The following is a 17,697-nucleotide window of genomic DNA, read 5'->3' on the forward strand; positions in this document are numbered from 1 at the left end:
CTCCCCCTGCCTATGTCTCTGGCTCTCTCTCTGTCTCTCATGAATAAATAAATAAAATCTTTTTTTAAAAAAAACCCTCTCTCTCCCTTTCCTTCTCCTTCCTTCCATATTCGTATGATCTCTCTATATATAAAATAAATAGATAAATCTTAAAAAAAAAAAAAGAAAATTTGTGATCCACAAGAAGAGATCAAAATAGCAACATGAATAGGACTTGGGAAGAAGGTGATTCCAACCCTCATGGATGACTTTGAGGGGTTTAAGACTTCAGGGGAGGAAGTAACTACAGATGTGGTGGAAAGAGCAAGAGAACTAGAATTAGAAGTGGAGTCTGAAAATGTGACTGAAATGCTGCAATCTCATGATAAAACCTGAACAGATGAGGAGTTACATCTTATGGACAAACAAAGTGATTTCTTGAGATGGAATCTACTCCTGGCGAAGATGCTGTGAAGATTGTGGAAATGACAACAAAGGATTTAGGACATTCCATAGACTTAGTTGCTAAAGCAGCTGCAGGGTTTCAGAGGATTGACTCCAATTTTGAAAGAAGTTCTGTGGGTAAAATGCTATCAAACTACATCACATGCTATCGGGAAATCATTTCTGAGAGGAAGAGTCAATCAGTGTGGCAAACTTCCTTGTCTTATTTTAAGAAATTGCCTTTTTAAAAAAAAAGGAGGGGGGCACCTGGGTGGCTCAGTGGTTGAGCATCTGCCTTTGTCTCAAGTTGTGATCCCTGGGTCCTAGGATCGAGTCCCGCATCTGGCTCCCAGTAGGGAGCCTGCTCCCTCTGCCTATGTCTCTGCCTGTCTTTCATGAATAAATAAAATCTTTAAAAAAAAGAAAAAGAAAAAGAAATTGCCATAGCCATGCCAGCCTTCAGCATCCACCTCCCTGACCAGGCTGCAGCCATCAACATTGAGGCAAGACCCTCTACCAGCAAAAAGATGATGACTCACTGAAAGCTCAGATGATAGCATTTTTTAACAATAAAGTATTTTTTTAATGTATGTAAACTGGTTTTTTAAGACATAATGCTATTACACAGTTAATAGACTACCGTATAGTATAAACATGACTTTATAGGCACTAGGAAACCAAAAAATTAATTTGACTTGCATTAGTAGGATACTCAGTTTATTGCAGTGGAACCGAACATGAAATATTTCTGAGGTATGCCTGTGTAGTACATAAGAGACATAGAAACATCAGTGTTTCTCTGCTGGGCTAAGAATTTGAATGGTCCATAATTTGGCTGGATGTTTTTAAACAAAAAGTAGACAAAAAACCTCAAGATCAATAAGAATGGCTAATTCCTTTTTATTTCTACATCTAAAATAGAGTGGAGGGGCAGTCCCCCATGGCCCAGCGGTTTAGCTCCGCCTTCAGCCCAGGGCCTGATCCTGGAGACCCGGGATGGAGTCCCATGTCAGCCTCCCTGCATGGAGCCTGCTTCTCCCTTCTCCCTCTGCCTATGTCTCTGCCTCTCTCTCTCTCTCCCTCTCTCTCTCTCTCATGAATAAATAAAATCTTTTTTAAAAATAAAATAAAATATAGTGGAGTAGGAGAGTTGCTGAAGGAATTAACCCCACCAATTCTGAATTGGTAGAAGCCACAAGATTTTCCTTCTCCCTAGCAAACAGAGGCCTTCTTCAGTTTTTTCTCCTTCCCTTTTTTAAAGCCACATACCTCCCTTTTGAGCTTTAGAATCAAACAGATCTGGATTCACATCTCAGCTGTGCAACTCACTGGGTATGCACCAGGTTAGATTTTTCATCCCTGGACCTTCGATTTTTGAAACTAGGAAAATTGAGACAATAATAATTATGTTTTATTGTGACAATTAAATATAATTAAATGTTGTGAGGAGCACACAGAACTCCTGGAGCACACCAAGGGCCTTAGAGCTCCCCATCCACACAGTGTGGTTGTGTCTCCCCGGGGCACAACCAGGGAGACACAACCTTTATACATTCCTTCTCTTTCTGGAATTCCTCTTTTGAAGACTTGTCTCAAGTGTTTTCTCCTTACAGAACCTTCCCTAATTCTTCCCATGGCTCCCCACAGCCAAACTAAGCATTCCTTCTTTTTTTGCACCCCTGAACTTTGTCAACACCTTTATTAAAGTACTCTCACAGGGATCCCTGGGTGGTGCAGCGGTTTGGCGCCTGCCTTTGGCCCAGGGCGCGATCCTGGAGACCTGGGATCGAATCCCACATTGGGCTCCCGGTGCATGGAGCCTGATTCTCCCTCTGCCTGTGTCTCTGCCTCTCTCTCTCTCTCTCTGTGACTATCATAAATAAATTTAAAAAAAAAAATAATGTACTCTCACAAGTTACGGCAATTATTTATGAATGTGCCTCTCTACTAGACTGAGATCCCTAGGGCCAAGGATGGACTTATTTCAGTATGCATTTCTAGCTCTCAGAACAGGTCCTAGTTTATAGTGGGGGACAGATGGGAGGGAGCAAATGAGTGAATGAATTTTGGATCCATAAGGCATATTTGAAACGGTTGCAATTATGAGATCTCTCCTTACTTTTTTTCTAAACTTAACACTGATAAAAGACCCACATGTAACACTGATAAATGCATTGGGGAGGTGAGGGTTAGGCCTGAAACCATCCTTCACCTTTATTTCTCTCTCTACTTGAGATTAGATGAAACTCTCCTCTGCAGTGCCTTTCTTTGTACATTTTAGCACTTTCTTCCTCTGTGTGTGAGAATGGTCATTTCTGAGAGGCCTTTCCTGAGTGTCACTAGTTTATCAGTAACGTTCTTTATAAGACGTTATAAGCATCATAAACTAACTCTGGCCGATTTAAGCTGATAAAGAGTTTAAGCCCACAGTTCTATGATGGCTGCAGAATCAAGCCTAGAAAATGGGCTCAGCCAAGATTTATACCATTCTGCTGGGACTCTGCTGCCATCCTCACTGAATGCTGGATATCACAGCTTGGATTGCTGCTTCTACTACCCAGCAAGCCTGAAGTGGATTCTCTCTGGTTCCTACTTCTTTGTAGCACTAGTTCCCAGCCCAGAGTTTGAGGTGGCTGCTTCTGTAGGTCAAGCCTAATGTCATAGGTCCATGCCCTTATTACAAGGAAGGCTGGCATTTTTATTCAATTCGTGGCGGACACATTCCACCTAGTGCCTCACCAGAGACCCTTCAAGCAGAAGTGTTGGTCAATGGTGACACCGCAGCCTTGGATGTTTTCTTCTGTGATGGTGTGTGAGGTGGGAAGGCTGGCACACCAACTGAAACTCCCAGCACTGAATGCATGGATAGCATTCTCCTCCTGGAATGCCACTGGCTCACAGTTGTTTATAGCTTTGAAGATTCATATGAGATTCAACTTGTACTTGAGCCATGAGGAGCAGAAGGAGAGGAACAAGCAGACTCTGTGCTGAGTGCCAAGCCACACCACACACAGGGCTCAATGCAGGGTTCGATCAATCTCACAATCCTGAGATCCCAAGCAGAAACCAAGAGTCAGACGCTTAATTGACTGCACCATCCAGGCAGTTTATAGCTTTAAAATGTTCTCGAATACACCATCTTATTGAACTCTCTGAGGTAGGGATTCATTATTGACCCAATTGATGAAGTGGAAAAGTAGAGACTTTGAAAAGTTGAAATTCGGGCAGCCGGGTGGCTCAGCAGTTTAGCGCCACCTTCAGCCTGGAGTATGATCATGGAGACTCCCAATGGAGTCCCACATCAGGCTCTCTGCAGGGAGCCTGCTTCTCCCTCTGCCTGTGTCTCTGCCTCCATCTCTCTCTCTCTCTCTCAAATAAATAAATAAATAGATAGATAGATAGATAAATAAATAAATAAATAAATAAATAAATAAATAATCTTTAAAAAGAAGACAAAAAGGAAAGTTGAAATTTACCCAAGGTACATAACTAGTAAATGACAAAACTGGGTCTTCATCCTGAATTATTGCCAGACAACCTCCAAAAAGACCAGAGGAAGAAGCCACACCTGGCTTGCCAATAGAATCTGATCAGCGATAAACCTTTTCTGCCCTTAGTCCATCTTTCGCAGACCAATTGGAAAAATGTATTTGGCCTCCATATCCCAGCTGTTTCTGATCTTCAGCAACCCCAGGTCTTGGTTCTTTCTTCTAACTCAACACACCAGCTTACCCAGGCCTACCCTTGGGTTATAAAGACACTTCTTTCTTGAGTAGCTGGGGCCTGTTGGTAATTTCCTTACAATAGGATTCAAATAAATAAATAAACAAACAAATATAAAATAAAATAAAATAAAATAAAATAAAATAAAATAAAATAAAATAAATAAAATAAAATAGGATTCAATTGGGATGCCTGGCTGGCTCAGTCTGTAGAGCATACAACTCTTGATCTTGGAGTCATGAGTTTAAGCCCCATATTGGGCCTACAGTTTACATTAAAAAAAATTAAAAAACAAAAACTCTTAATAAAATTTTTTTAACAGGATTTAGAATACTCAGCCTTTTCTCTGACTCCACGGAAGGCCTTCGAAGGGTCCCCAGAGTTTCAAAAGCAGCTGCTCAGCTGGTTTATGAAGCTGCTTTCTTATCCTGTTTCTTCCTGTCACCTCATTGCATTTGTCTGTCTTTTGTTCTCTTCTCTTTGGGTTTGTACTCCCAAACAATGTTTCTTCTACCTCCTTCCTGCCTCTTTGTCTTTGTAAATTCTCTCCTGCTCAGCAAAAAGTAGAAGCATCCTCCAGTGCTTTCTCCTTTCAGTCCCTCCTGGAGCCAGGAGCTGCTTCCTTTTGTGGTTTGTAAGAGTTTAGACTCCATAGGCGCGTATTTGAATGCATGAACTCCATTTGCCACCACCCTAGGGGATCCCTCCTTTCTTGTGTGCTGGAACCTGGAACCTAACAGTTTCTGCTGCTTCTCCTCCCCCTTTCCAACAAAATAATGGTACTCCTTCCTTTTACTTTGTAAGGACCCTTTCTATTCTGTGTGCAGAATGCATGCATGACAACTGAATGCGAGATATGAGGTTTTGAGTCATGGCATCTCCCATCAGGGAGCACAAGGCTGGGCTAGCCAAACTCCTAGAATGTCAGAGGCTTTAGTATCTCATGGACTCTTGGCTCTGACACTGTATGTCCCCATTTTATTAAGGAGGCCCTTTAATGGTCCCCCTGAAAGAGAGGTGGCCAGGGAAGTCATCTGGACTCTAAACTGGAGAATCCCAACACTTCCTGCTCTGCCCTCTAGGCTGGATGGACCAGCGCATCCAGCACAGTAGTCAGTGCCTCCCTGCCACAGGTACTTCTGGCCAGTCACCTGTTCCTGCTGTCACTTTTCTTTCTCTCTCAATCTCTCTCTCTCTCTCTTTTTTTAAGATTTTATTTATTTGAGGGGATCCCTGGGTGGCTCAGCGGTTTAGCACCTGCCTTTGGCCCAGGGCACGATCCTGGAGTTCCGGGATTGAGTCCCATGTTAGGCTCCCGGCATGGAGCCTGCTTCTCCCTCCTCCTGTGTCTCTGCTTCTCTCTCTCTCTCTGTCTATCATAAATAAATAAATTTTTTAAAAAAGATTGTATTTCTTTGAGAGACAGCACAGCAGAGTGAGGACAAAGAGAGAAGCCGACTCCCCGCTGAGCAGGGAGCCTGATGTGGGGATTGATCCTGGGACTCCAGGATCATGACCCAAAGGCAAACACCTAACTGGCTGAGCCCCCTAGGCACTCCGCTGTCACTTTTCTTTGCAACTGAGCCATATGAAGAAAGCAAATTCCTAGCCGTGAGTGCAACACTCTGAGACCTGTTACTATGGATGACCCAGACAAACAACAACTCAGATCCTCAGCAGCAAACAGCTCAGTCGATGGCAAAATCCCCAGTCTTCTTTACATGGAAGGATTTCAGGAAAAAACATTCATCCTTAGAGGCAATACTATCCTCTCTCCAGATTTCAATCATTTACATGCCAGAATCACTACATCCATATGAGTCTTACACCCCAAAAATGTGACTCTTAGAGCCCAGTGTAGCCCTCTCTGCCCTCTTTAGCACCACCAGCAGAACAAGCCATTTTCTAACAAAACTCTGGGTCCCCCCCACCCCCAGCATGCTCAGTTAATGAGATTATCTCTGGCAAAAACCCTGACAGTCAAGTTTGACCTCCTGCTCAAGCCAGTGGAAAAGCCACTGCCAACAAAGTCAAAACCTGGAGACTCTAATTGGAGACTTCATGTCTCTTCTCATTGTCAGTGAGATTACTTGGATCGCTTCCTTGTGACCACAGTGATCAGTCCTGTGGCCATGAAAGTAGACCTGATGGGTGTATAGGTCAGGTCCTGGCTGGCAGCAGTCCTTCCCAGCTTCCCAACATTGCAGCTGTTCATATGCAGCTTTTCATTCCCTTCTATCCCATTGGTTTCTCCTCAATTTACCAGCCTCCCTTTGTATTCTTCGGGAAGGATACTTAGGATCCTAGATCTTTCCCAACCTGATTCCAGCCCGGAACTTTTCAAGTGTTTACTGCAACCTGCTTCCAACCCTAGCCAAGCAGAACTAGTATGGCTTGTTGGTTCCCTCCAGGTTCTTTCTACCTTATAGAATCCCCATGAAGATACAACCATCCCCCAAATGCCAGATCTAGTCTCTCTTCCCAGAATCCCAATGAGTAAGTCTTCTCCCACCCCCAGATCAAGAGCAGACCAGAGGGTAGAGGGGAAAGTGGTAGGGCAGGCCAAAGAAGGCTCAGGTGTTTATTTGGAACCTGGCAGAGCAGAATAAAGCATTGTTTGCGCCAGCCAGACACCTCATTTGCCCTTCTGTTCTGGAGCACTGAAGGCCAAGTAGAGTGTTCATTAGAACTGAGACTGTTTTCAGTACAGCCCAGTATCTCTGGAAACTAGGAAGAGACTGGATGAAGGAAGAATAAATGTCAGAGTCTAGATAGGAGATGATGAGGCTGATTCATGGCTGTAGAGGGATAAAGGGTAAAAAGGAGTTTTGGGAGATGCCCTGAGAAGCTAGCCAAAGAAATATTTCCTTTGTTCTTTTCTGGTCAGCCTATCTCAAGGGTGGAGCCTGACTGACAGTCACACTCCAGGACCATCCCCAGCTCTAGGGAATTTAGCAGCCTGAGCAGTATCTCTGGGCCTCCTTCCCATTCCTTTCACTGAAGAAAACAGATGGCTCTGAAGTGTAAGGAGCACCTCCTAGGGCAGGAGTACAGCCAGCCCCAGCCCCATTCTGTAATTTCTGTTTAATACTTACCAGAGCACTGTGCTAGGCTCTTTATGTCAATCATCTTATAGAATCTCCACTTGATGAGGAAACTAAAGCTCAAAGACATGAAATAATCTGTTCAAAGTCAAATTAGAACTCAAGTGCTAGGGCATCTGGGCTCCAGTCAGTTAGCATCTCCCTTCAGCTCCTGTCATGATCCCAGGGTCCTGGGATAGAGCCCCGCATCGGACTCCCTGCTCAGTGGGAAGCCTGCTTCTCCCTCTTCCTCTCCTTCTCCCTCTCCCTCTCCCCCTTACTTGTGCTTGCTGTCTCACTCTCTGTCAAATAAATAAATAAAATCTTAAAAAAAAAAAAACTCAAGTCCTTTTAACTCAGAATGTCTTTCCTTTCCCACATTGTCACCTTTTCTTTGTCCCTTTCCTATCCTTTTCTTCTCTGAGTTTACCTATGTCTAACATGGTGCAAACTTTGTGAAAAGCCAAGACCTAGTTTTCTCTTCCTGTGGGGAAAGTTAGAGAAATAGGCCTGAGGATGCTCTGGATCCCTAAACACCCTAGCTGTAATGCACCACATGTGTCAGTTATACTCTCAACAAAGGTTGGAGGCCTTCTCTTCTGTATATGCTTCTTTTCCTACATCTATACTCTCATATAACTCCCAAAACACACATACATTCAATAAACTATTACTGCCTCCTATATTCTAGGCTATGGTAGGCTAGAAGTGTAAAGATGAAAAAGATTTGCCTGGGATCCCTGGGTGGCTCAGCGGTTTGGCGCCTCCCTTCAGCCCAGGGCATGATCCTGGAGTTCCAGGATCAAATCCCACGTCGGGCTCCCTGCATGGAGCCTGCTTCTCCCTCTGCCTGTGTCTCTGCCTCTTTCTCTGTGTATGTGTGTGTGTCTCATGAATAAATAATAAAATCTTAAAAAAAAAAAAAAAAGATTTGCCTCTTGCTGTCCAACTGCCCCCAGTACAGAAACAGAAATGAGTATAGAAAAGTTTCCTGGGGACGCCTGGGTGGCTCAGTTGATTAAATGTCTTCTTTCGATTCGGGTCATTATCCCAGGGTCCTGGGATAGGGCTCCACGTCAAGATCCTGACTCAGCAGGGAGCCTACTTCTCCCTCTCTACCCTGCTCGTGCTCTCACTGTCTCTCTCTCTCAAATAAATAAATAAAATCTTTAAAAAAAAATGTCCCAGATACCATGGTAGGAGACTGTCAGGGTTAATTAAGGACATAAAAGAAAAATTGATCAGTTCTGGCACAAGGAAGGAATTAATACTAAATCTTGAACTTGGGCAGGCCGGGTGGCTCAGCGGTTTAGCGACGCCTTCAGCCCAGGGCCTGATCCTGGAGACCTGGGATCAAGTCCCACGTCAGGCGCCCTGCATGGAGCCTGCTTCTCCCTCTGCCTGTGTGTGTCTTTCTGTGTGTGTGTGTGTGTGTGTGTGTGTGTGTGTCTCATGGAATAATAAATAAAATCTTAAAAAATAAATAAAATAAATATTGAACTTTTGGGCTATTTATCAAATACACAAAGGAGAACCACATAAGCAAGTACTTGAAGGCAAAAACAATCTGATGTGTTGGAAACTGCAAATCATATGGAAAATCTAGAATATAGGGTACAAGGGAGATATAGCAAGAAACAAAGCTGAAAAGGTAGATAGAACAGAAGACATGTCTGAATTCTTTTTTTTTTTTTTTTTAATTTTTATTTATTTATGATAGTCACAGAGAGAGAGAGAGGCAGAGACACAGGCAGAGGGAGAAGCAGGCTCCACGCACCGGGAGCCCGACGTGGGATTCGATCCCGGGTCCCCAGGATTGCGCCCTGGGCCAAAGGCAGGCGCCAAACCGCTGCGCCACCCAGGGATCCCACATGTCTGAATTCTTAAGGTCTCCAAAGCTGCAGTCAGAAACCTATCTAGAGGCTTCAGCCTATAGGCAGTATGAACAGACCCAAATGTGTCTCTATGAAACTTGGTCCCAGCATCAAGGATCTTCATTTAGGGACACCTGGATGGCTCAGGTTAAGCTCTGCTTTCGGCTCTGGGCATGATCCTGGAGTTCAGGGATCAAATCCCAAGTTGGGCTCCCTGAGGGAGCCTGCTTCTCCCTTTCCCTTTGTCTATGTCTCTGCCTCTCTCTGTGTGTCTCTCATGAATAAATAAATAAAGTCTTTAAAAAAAAAAAAGGATCTTCATTTTGCTGCACCAAAGCCTTATGAAACTAAAATAGAGCCTCAGGAAAGCCAACATTTCTGCCTTACTTATCAGGGTCACATTCAAGCTCCCAGATGTGACAAGAAACATGTTGGACCCTTAGAAACCATGGCAAGCTTGCCCAGAAAGAATCCATTTTCAGCCATCTGATAGCTTTTTCTGTCTGAGCCAATGGAGGACAGGAAAACTCTGTCATCCTGTATGTGCCCCATACCTCTGGGCAAAAAGTAGATGCATGCCCCTGGTTCCCTCTACCCCACCCAGACCATTTGTTCACTGCCTCCATTCTATAGCTGTTATTCCTAGAAAACTAACCCTCTTCTTACCTTCTACCCCATCACTGGTCAGCTTCCATGGTGTTCCCCTAAATATATTGAGTGTTTATAATCTTCCTCTTTGCTCCTTCTCTTCTAAACATCTTGGACAACTTATACTCAGCTTTACAATTCCCTGAGCTTCTCTACCTTAACCAAGCCTCTTCTCCTTTGAACTTTTGCTGTCTACTTAATAATCATACACTATTCTCATCATTACCTGGGATCTCTGAAATCTTTCCCATGCCAGTAGTTGTGCTAGACACTGGGGTATGAACTCTCCCCTTGAGATTCTTGCAGTGAAGTCTAAGAGAATGCGATAATGACGTAGAGACAGAAGTATGTATCAGGTAGTGTTTTCACAAAGCAGGAAATGGACAGTTTGGATAGGAAGGTACCACTAATAGTGGAGGTGCTTGGTTTTAGGGCATTTAGGGTAAGAGTGTGATGCGATGAGAGTCAAGAAAGGCATTCTAGACAGAACAGTCTGTGCAGAGGTCTAGAGCTACAAAATAGTATTGCTTGTAGGTATAAGTGGAGAATGTAGAACATGAAGTGGAGAGGTAGGCAAGGATCAGTCATGGAGGGCCATATAGGTTTGGACTTTACAAAATAATGGCCACTGCTTATCCAGCACTTAATGCACTGCCTGAAAAAACCTCTATTCATCCTTTAGGGCCCATTCAGTTCCCCTCCTATGTGAAGTCTCCTGGAAGCTAGGTGTAGAATCAGTCCCTTCTTCCTGTGTGGGAAGATGCTGCCTCTCCTATAATCCCTTTGGCAGGTTGTATTCTCTTTTTTTTTTTTTTTTAAGATTTTATTCATTTATTCATGAGAGACACAGAGAGAGAGACAGAGACAGAGACACAGGCAGAGGGAGAAGCAGGCTCCATGCAGGGAGCCCGATGTGGGACTCGATCCCGGGACTCCAGAATCATGTCCTGGCTGAAGGCAGGCACCAAACCGCTGACCCACTCAGGGATCCTGGCAGGTTGTATTCTCAAAGCCTTTTTTTTTTTTTAATTTTTTTATTATTTATTTATGATAGTCACACAGAGAGAGAGAGAGAGAAAGAGAGAGAGGCAGAGACATAGGCAGAGGGAGAAGCAGGCTCCATGTACCGGGAGCCCAATGTGGGACTCGATCCCGGGTCCCCAGGATCGCGCCCTGGGCCAAAGGCAGGCGCTAAACCGCTGCACCACCCAGGGATCCCTCTCAAAGCCTTTTCAAGAGCAGAGCCACCTAGGAGACATAAATGTTTATGAACACAGAAATTAGAAACAATTTGGTTTGAAATGACACCTTTCTACCAGTTCTCAAACAACCTCTCTCTTTTCTTTTGTAGCCAAACGAGTGAACGAAGTGATTGTGGGGAGTGACCAGCTCATGGAGATCTGAGTTCTGAGCAAGACAGACTACTTCCTCTTGTCCTTCAGAACTACAGATGTTGGCTGGCCCACCTGTTTGACTCTGTATTTATTTCCCAATAAAGAAGGGCTCCCATGGGGTACCTGCCTGGCTCAGTCAATAGAGCATGAGGCTCTTGATCTCAGGGTTGTGAGTTCAAGCCCCATGTTGAGTGTAGAGTTTTTTTTTTATTCTGTGTGTGTGTGTGTGTGTGTGTGTGTGTACAGTTTATTTAAATAAACTTTTAAAAAAGGAGCGGGGGTTCCCAAAGACATGCCAGAGATTTGTGGAGTCGTCCCAAGCTCCGTATCAGGTAGGCTCCAAGGATACACTATGGGTTCATAAGTCACGAGGTAAAAACCATCGAGAGCCAGTGTGTAGAACAGGATAAGACACGACGGCCTAGCTCTTGTGTACTGTGGCAATCAGGCAGGGGCGGCAGGGTAAAGCTCTTAGGAGGAATGCTTCCTGACGAGGGGCCCAACCTAGTCCATAAAAGCATCTTCCACCTGAAAGGACCTGGAAGTACTTCAATTCCTGACCCTAATCAGGCTTTCTAGCCCCATCAGCCTAGCTGCTGGCCATGCCACCTCCGTACGTGCTACTGCTTCTACGGCTGCCAATTTGGGCAGCCTGGCCCCCAATCCTTAGTCCAGGACCTCTGTTCCCATACCTGCCACACAGATTCCCAGCCCTTGCCACCACCCCACCCCCAGCCTTACCTGCCATTCAGTCCCTACTTTCCAGTCAACTGTTGTCTTTTGGAAACTTAAAACAGGCAGGAGGCAGTCCAGGCCTAGCCTCAAGCCTAACTCCATTGGTTTTAGTGGAGGCAAGAGCAATGAAAGAAAGCTGTGATCTAAGAAGCCAGACTCCTTCTCACCTCCCCTTGGTGAGGAGTCTAAGGTCTATCCAACCTGGTAAGAGCCAGGAACCTATATCATGATTTGAAATTATTTTGACTCTTCTCCAACTGCACTCCTTTATATCCTAATTATACTGACTCTCCTGCTTCAGATAATTAAGAAGTGAGATTTCCATACTCATAGCCCTTCTGGAATCCTACCCAACTTCCCTTTACCACCCCCACTCCCAAACACACATACACTCTGCTCTTGCCTCTCCCTCCACTACTTTTACAACCTGCAGGTGTTTGGTGGAAGATAAAAGTGGTTCCTGAGGTGAGATTTCACCTCCTAGAATTATCAAAGTAAAGGTTTCCCTTGATGTGCTCTCTGTGGGTGGCAGTAATTATAAAGAATGATTTGAAATACTGGTTTCTACATTGCTTCAAAAATCTGAAGTCTCTAAACTTTATTTGAGTAATCTTGCCTGAATCTTAGAGCTGTTCTCATTGAACTTGTGAGAGACTAGATGAGCATTCCTACCCTGGGGGATCTCCACCTCCACCAGCCTTTTGGGAGCTCTAGAGCTCCACATTCCTACCACTGGTCGAGGTTCCTGAAAGTTTGCCCTAATCAGACAGGAGCTGAAATGGCCCAGCAGAAGTGGTTGAAAGAGATAGGACTGTGGGGGAGGCAGGAGTAAAGAACTGTGGCAGTGCCCCCGTTGGTCCTCTTCGGAAATGAAATGAAATTTGTAGAGCCCAGGTGATGCTGTATGGAAGAAGACCTGCCCTCCGGAATGTTGTTTGGCTGTGGCTGAATCACTGCCTCTCCTCTGTCCCTGTGTTTCCACATCTGTAAAATGGGAAAGTTAGACTGGATAACTTTTAAAGGCTCTTCCTCTTCTTGGGTCCTGTCCCCTCTCAGAGATCTCTGACCCTTGGGATCTGGATGGCCCAAGAGGCAAGAAGGCTGCTTCTTTTCAACAAAAAGGGGATGGAGCTGGATAGGTTTGGGAGGAGGTAGGTGGGGAAAGAGGAGGCATTGATTAAACTATCCCAGAGCCTTCCCATACCCCTTCCTGGTCTTCCCCACTGAGAGCCCTTGGAATCCCTGACAGTAAGAGAAAGGAAAGACCTCTCCTCAGCCTTCCCTTCGCACAAGCGCATGAGCAGCTCTTCTCCAAGGAGAGGAGGGAACTGGAGAAAACAGAACAAAGTGAGAGTTTCCCAGGGGAAGGCCTCGCTATTTTTAAGTCCCAGCTGGGATCAACCCCCAGCCCAGGACACTGCTCCAGGATTGACTGGATGCCCAAGATGCTTTAATTTCTCTTCTCTTTGGTCAGTTTGCCAGAAGGCAGGGACCATTTTTGTTTCCTTTGGACAGCAGCTACAGAGTTTGAATATATCTAAAATATAGTGAGCAACTGAATTTCCACTGGCCAGCCACCTCTCCATGGGACAGAAGTCAAAGAGTTGCCTGCCCTGCCTCTCCCAATGATGCTCCATGAGGGAAGTGGAGGAGAAAAGGAAGGGGGCTTTTAGTGCCAATCAGGGAGCACTCTGGGGACGTGTTGAGCAACAACACCTGGGGTTCTGGGAGCTTGCCAGGTCAGACAAAATTTGATGTCTACTACTACAGGAACCCCTCCCTGAGTACACCTCACCCCCACCTGCTGGCAAGAGCTCCTGAGCCAGTAAAGGGACTGACTGCCAAAACTGCCCTCCAAGCTTTTTCCCAAGGCCAGAGGCTGAACTTCTTCCCAGCCCTTCACTACATCACTCTTCCTATCCCACTCCATTCACGGAGGTGAGGGGTGGGGGGTAGCAGAGGATTGTGTAGCTGGAGCCTCAAGAGCAATCTAGGGGCCTGCACAGCCTAGTTTATAAACTGTTTCTATTTCCAGAGGATTGCAGAAAGCACACTTTCTTTATCCACAGCCATCCCTACCCCTAAGAAGGTACATAAGCCAGGCCTTTGTATACTGCCTTCATAGTTAAATATGTCTGAGGAATGGGGAGTGGGTGTGGGAAGGACCACCCAGACACAGGGTCTAGAAAACTTAGCTCTGATGGAGCTCACAGGGAAGGAAAGAGTCTGGGCAAGAGAACGTGTTCTACTTGCAGCCAGGAAGACCTGTCCTTGACCTGAGCCGTCTGCCACCACCCAGAAGGACTGCATCAGGGGTTTTTCTGCTGTGGACAAATGGGGAGATTCTGTTTTGATTCTCAGCCTCTCTCCTTGCTCCACCCTCAAGGTAAAAGGCCATTTTCTGATCTCTGGTTGTAGCCTCTGACACTAGAGACTCGACAGGTGCTATTGCAGTCCCAGGCTTAGCCATTAAACATAATGGATGGCAGGGTGGGTGGGAGAGTTGGTGATGCCAAGGCTCCCTGCTACCCTCTTCTACATCTCTGTAGAGATGTAGACTCTGACTGGGTTACTGACTCTGCCTGGCCCAGATACCAGAAGCCAGCCCAAAGCATTAATGAGAACCCTGGGGAAATGCCAAGGAAAGAAGGCCTGCCCTTGTTCCTCCCACATGGACCATACCCTGAAGCCAGGCTAGTTATTTTCCAACAGTGTGTTTGTGTGTGTGTTTGACCTCACTTTTCCTGGTACTGTCCTTAGCCACATACATTATCTCATTTATCCTTATGTCAATGTCATAGATCATGTGACTTGCCCAAACTCTCATAAACAATACATGAAAGATCTAGACCTTGAACATGTGTCTCCTTTTCGATTTGATCATCCTCCCACCTCTCCCATCCAACCCTCTAACTTAAACCTCACTGAGTATTCCAGTTCACAGTAGTTTGTCCTGTGGTCTCTGTGCCCCCCCGCCAGGTTATGAACTTTGAAAAAGCAGGTACTCTACAAAACCGGAGCTTAGCAAAGAGCGGACACGTAACAGACCTTAAGGGATGTTTGTCTCAGTCAGTAATTAGATTTACTCCTTGGTGATAATGAATTAATTACATTGTTTGTCTCTTTTGTTATTCTTTGGAGAACTACTCTGGTCTGAGCCCAAAACACATTCCCAGACCCAGTGGATGTGACACTGAACCAGGCTGTTTCACAGTGAAGCAGGCTGCTTATAGAGAGAGAAGAGGAGCTTCTACTTCCCTTCCTGTTCCCTGGGGTTTGTGGCTTTAGCTCTCCCTGGCTGAGTTCATCTCCACTCAGGAAATCACTTTGTTGGGGAAAAGAAAGGTCATCTTGGAGCTTGGAGCAGCCAGAGGGCACTAGGCCCTGTATTGGAATAGTTAGAACTGCAGACCAGTTTCTCCCACACTGGTCTTTGGCAAGAAATTTTCCCAGCAGACCAGCCCTGCCCTAGAAGCATCCACAGAAATGCTGGGCTTCACCACAGTTGTTAGCAATGGTGGGCCTGTGGTAGAAGCAGAGTCCCAAGGCCCAGGCGATTACAAATCTTTCTCCATGGGCTTGATGTCTTGCAGAGTCTGGTAAGAGGGAATGAGGTCTCAAAAGTTACTTACAGCAGTCTGTCTGCTTGGGTATCCAGCCATACTCACCTGTAGCCCCAAGAGCAATCCAGGGCCCCATACAGCTAGTTTAGAGGCCATTTCTATACCCAGAGAATTGCTGAGGGTACACTTTCTTTTTTTCTTTTCTTTTTGACTTTATTTTATTTTGGCAGAGCACGAGCAGGGGGAGGGGCAGAGGGAGGAAAAAAGAGGGATAAGCAGACTCCCTGCTCAGCAGGGAGCCTGCTGCCGGGTTCCATCTGGGACCCTGGGATCCTGACCTGAGCCGAGGCAGACAGCTAACCACCGAACCACCGAACCACCGCCTGAGCCACCCAGGCACCCGGGAGGGTACACTTTCTTGGATCCTACGATTCTAGGATGCTGCGGGTGCACTTTGTTTATCCATGACAGGATAACCGGGAAGACGAAAGTGCTAGGTATATATGCTGCTTTTCTTTATATATATATATATATATTATTTTATTTAATTATTAATGAGAGGGCACCCCGGGTGGCTCAGCAGTTTAGCGCTGCCTTCAGACCAGGGCCTGGTCCTGGGGACCTGGGATCAAGTCCCACATCGGGCTCCCTGCATGGAGCCTGCTTCTCCCTCTGCCTGTGTCTCTGCCTCTCTCTCTCCCTGTGTCTCTCATGAATGAATAAATAAATTTTAAAAAAATAATAATTTTATTAATGAGAGATACAGAAAGAGAGGCAGAGACACAGAGAGAGGCAGGCTCCATGCAGGGAGCCTGATGTGGGACTCAATCCCAGGCCTCCAGGATCACACCCTGGGCTGAAGGCAGATGCCAAACCGCTGAGTCACCTGGGCATCCCAAATGTGCTGCTTTCAATGTGTAGTTACTACTGGCCAACAGCCTCATACATGTGTTATTTCCTTCATAGGCTGGACAAGTGGACCAATAGATGTCACAAACCTGTTAGGTGTTAATCCCCTCAGCGTAAAGTTTCCCTTTCCACAGGACTAGACTAAGGCTCTGAAAATAATGTTAATTAATAAAATCTTTAAAAAAAAATAACGAAAATAGGGCAGCCCCGGTGGCCCAGTGGTTCAGCACTGCCTTGAGCCCAGACTATGATCCTGGAGCCCCTGGATGGAGTTCCACATCAGGCTTCCTAGGCGGAGCCTGCTTCTCCCTCTGCCTGTGTCTCTGCCTCTTTCTCTGTCATGAATAAATAAATAAAATCTTAAAAAAAAAAAGAAAATAAAAAACGAAAATAATGTTAATTGACACATTTTCAAAAAGCAATTTGGTAATGTGTAGCAAGAGCTGTAAAAATGTTCATACTTTTTGACCCAACACCCTCACTTCTGGGAATGTGTCCTAAGGACATTCTCCAAATGATTGATACAAAGACTATGTAGTAACATGAAATGTTAATGATGTAATGATAATACAAGTCTGGAAGAATTGACCAAGAAATTGGCCAGAGAGAGTAGTAGTTGTGTTAGAGTAATGAGTTTATTGAAGATTATTTTTCTCTTTCCCAAGTCTTACATGTTAGAATGTTGACTTTACCCTCCTTTACCACTCAGGGTTAATCATTCAGAAACCTGGCAGAAACAATACTCAGAATAGTTCATGAAAATTTAATAAAGGGACTGTTCCCTGTTTCCTGTCCTTTCTGCTCTGGTTTCTGCAACTCTCAGTGAGTCACTCAACCATTACTGAGCACCTACTTCTTGTCTAGTGAGGGAGGCAGGCTTTCAAGTACATAAGTTGTGTTATAAATGCAATAATAAGTAGTGTGTTATAAGAAGCATAATGAAAGCAGGAACTATCGGGAGGGAGGTGTGAATCCAGGAAGGCTTCAAAGGGATGATCGGAGGGGGCCTGGGGGGCTCAGTGGTTGAGCGTCTGAGTTTGGCTAGGATCTAGCCTGCTTCTCCCCCTGCCTATGTCTCTGCCTCTCTCTGTGTCTGTCCCTCGTGAATAAATAAAATCTTTTTGTTTTTAAAGAGGGATGGTTGGTTTCTGTTCAGCCTTGAAGGTTGCCTTCCAAGACAACAGGGCCACGACGCGTCCAGTGGCAGAGAAGCCTGCGACAGCATGATGCCTTTAGGAAGTCACATCTAACTCTGCGGGGCTGGAAGGACCATTGGGTGGGTGTGAAGGAACTACGGAGAGCAGGCGTTAGATGGCGCAGGGCTCCGTGCCCCAAATGTGCTCTG

At 45.4% G+C, this 17,697-nt stretch overlaps 1 protein-coding gene across 3 annotated transcripts in view; it reads left to right on the forward strand.

Moving 5' to 3' along the window:
• EIF2B3 (eukaryotic translation initiation factor 2B subunit gamma) overlaps nt 1–11,285 on the forward strand; it is a 143,053-nt gene extending 131,768 nt beyond the window's left edge. For all 3 annotated transcript variants that reach the window (XM_055342097.1, XM_055342098.1, XM_055342096.1), the window contains one exon: nt 11,103–11,285. In XM_055342097.1, the coding sequence (XP_055198072.1) occupies nt 11,103–11,155 (53 nt within the window). In that variant the 3' untranslated portion in view covers nt 11,156–11,285. The remainder of the gene's footprint in view (nt 1–11,102) is intronic.
• Nucleotides 11,286–17,697: the final 6,412 nt, after the last annotated feature.

This window comes from Nyctereutes procyonoides, unplaced genomic scaffold (genome assembly GCF_905146905.1).
Source record: "Nyctereutes procyonoides isolate TBG_1078 unplaced genomic scaffold, NYPRO_anot_genome, whole genome shotgun sequence".
Classification (NCBI taxonomy): Eukaryota; Metazoa; Chordata; class Mammalia; order Carnivora; family Canidae; genus Nyctereutes; species Nyctereutes procyonoides.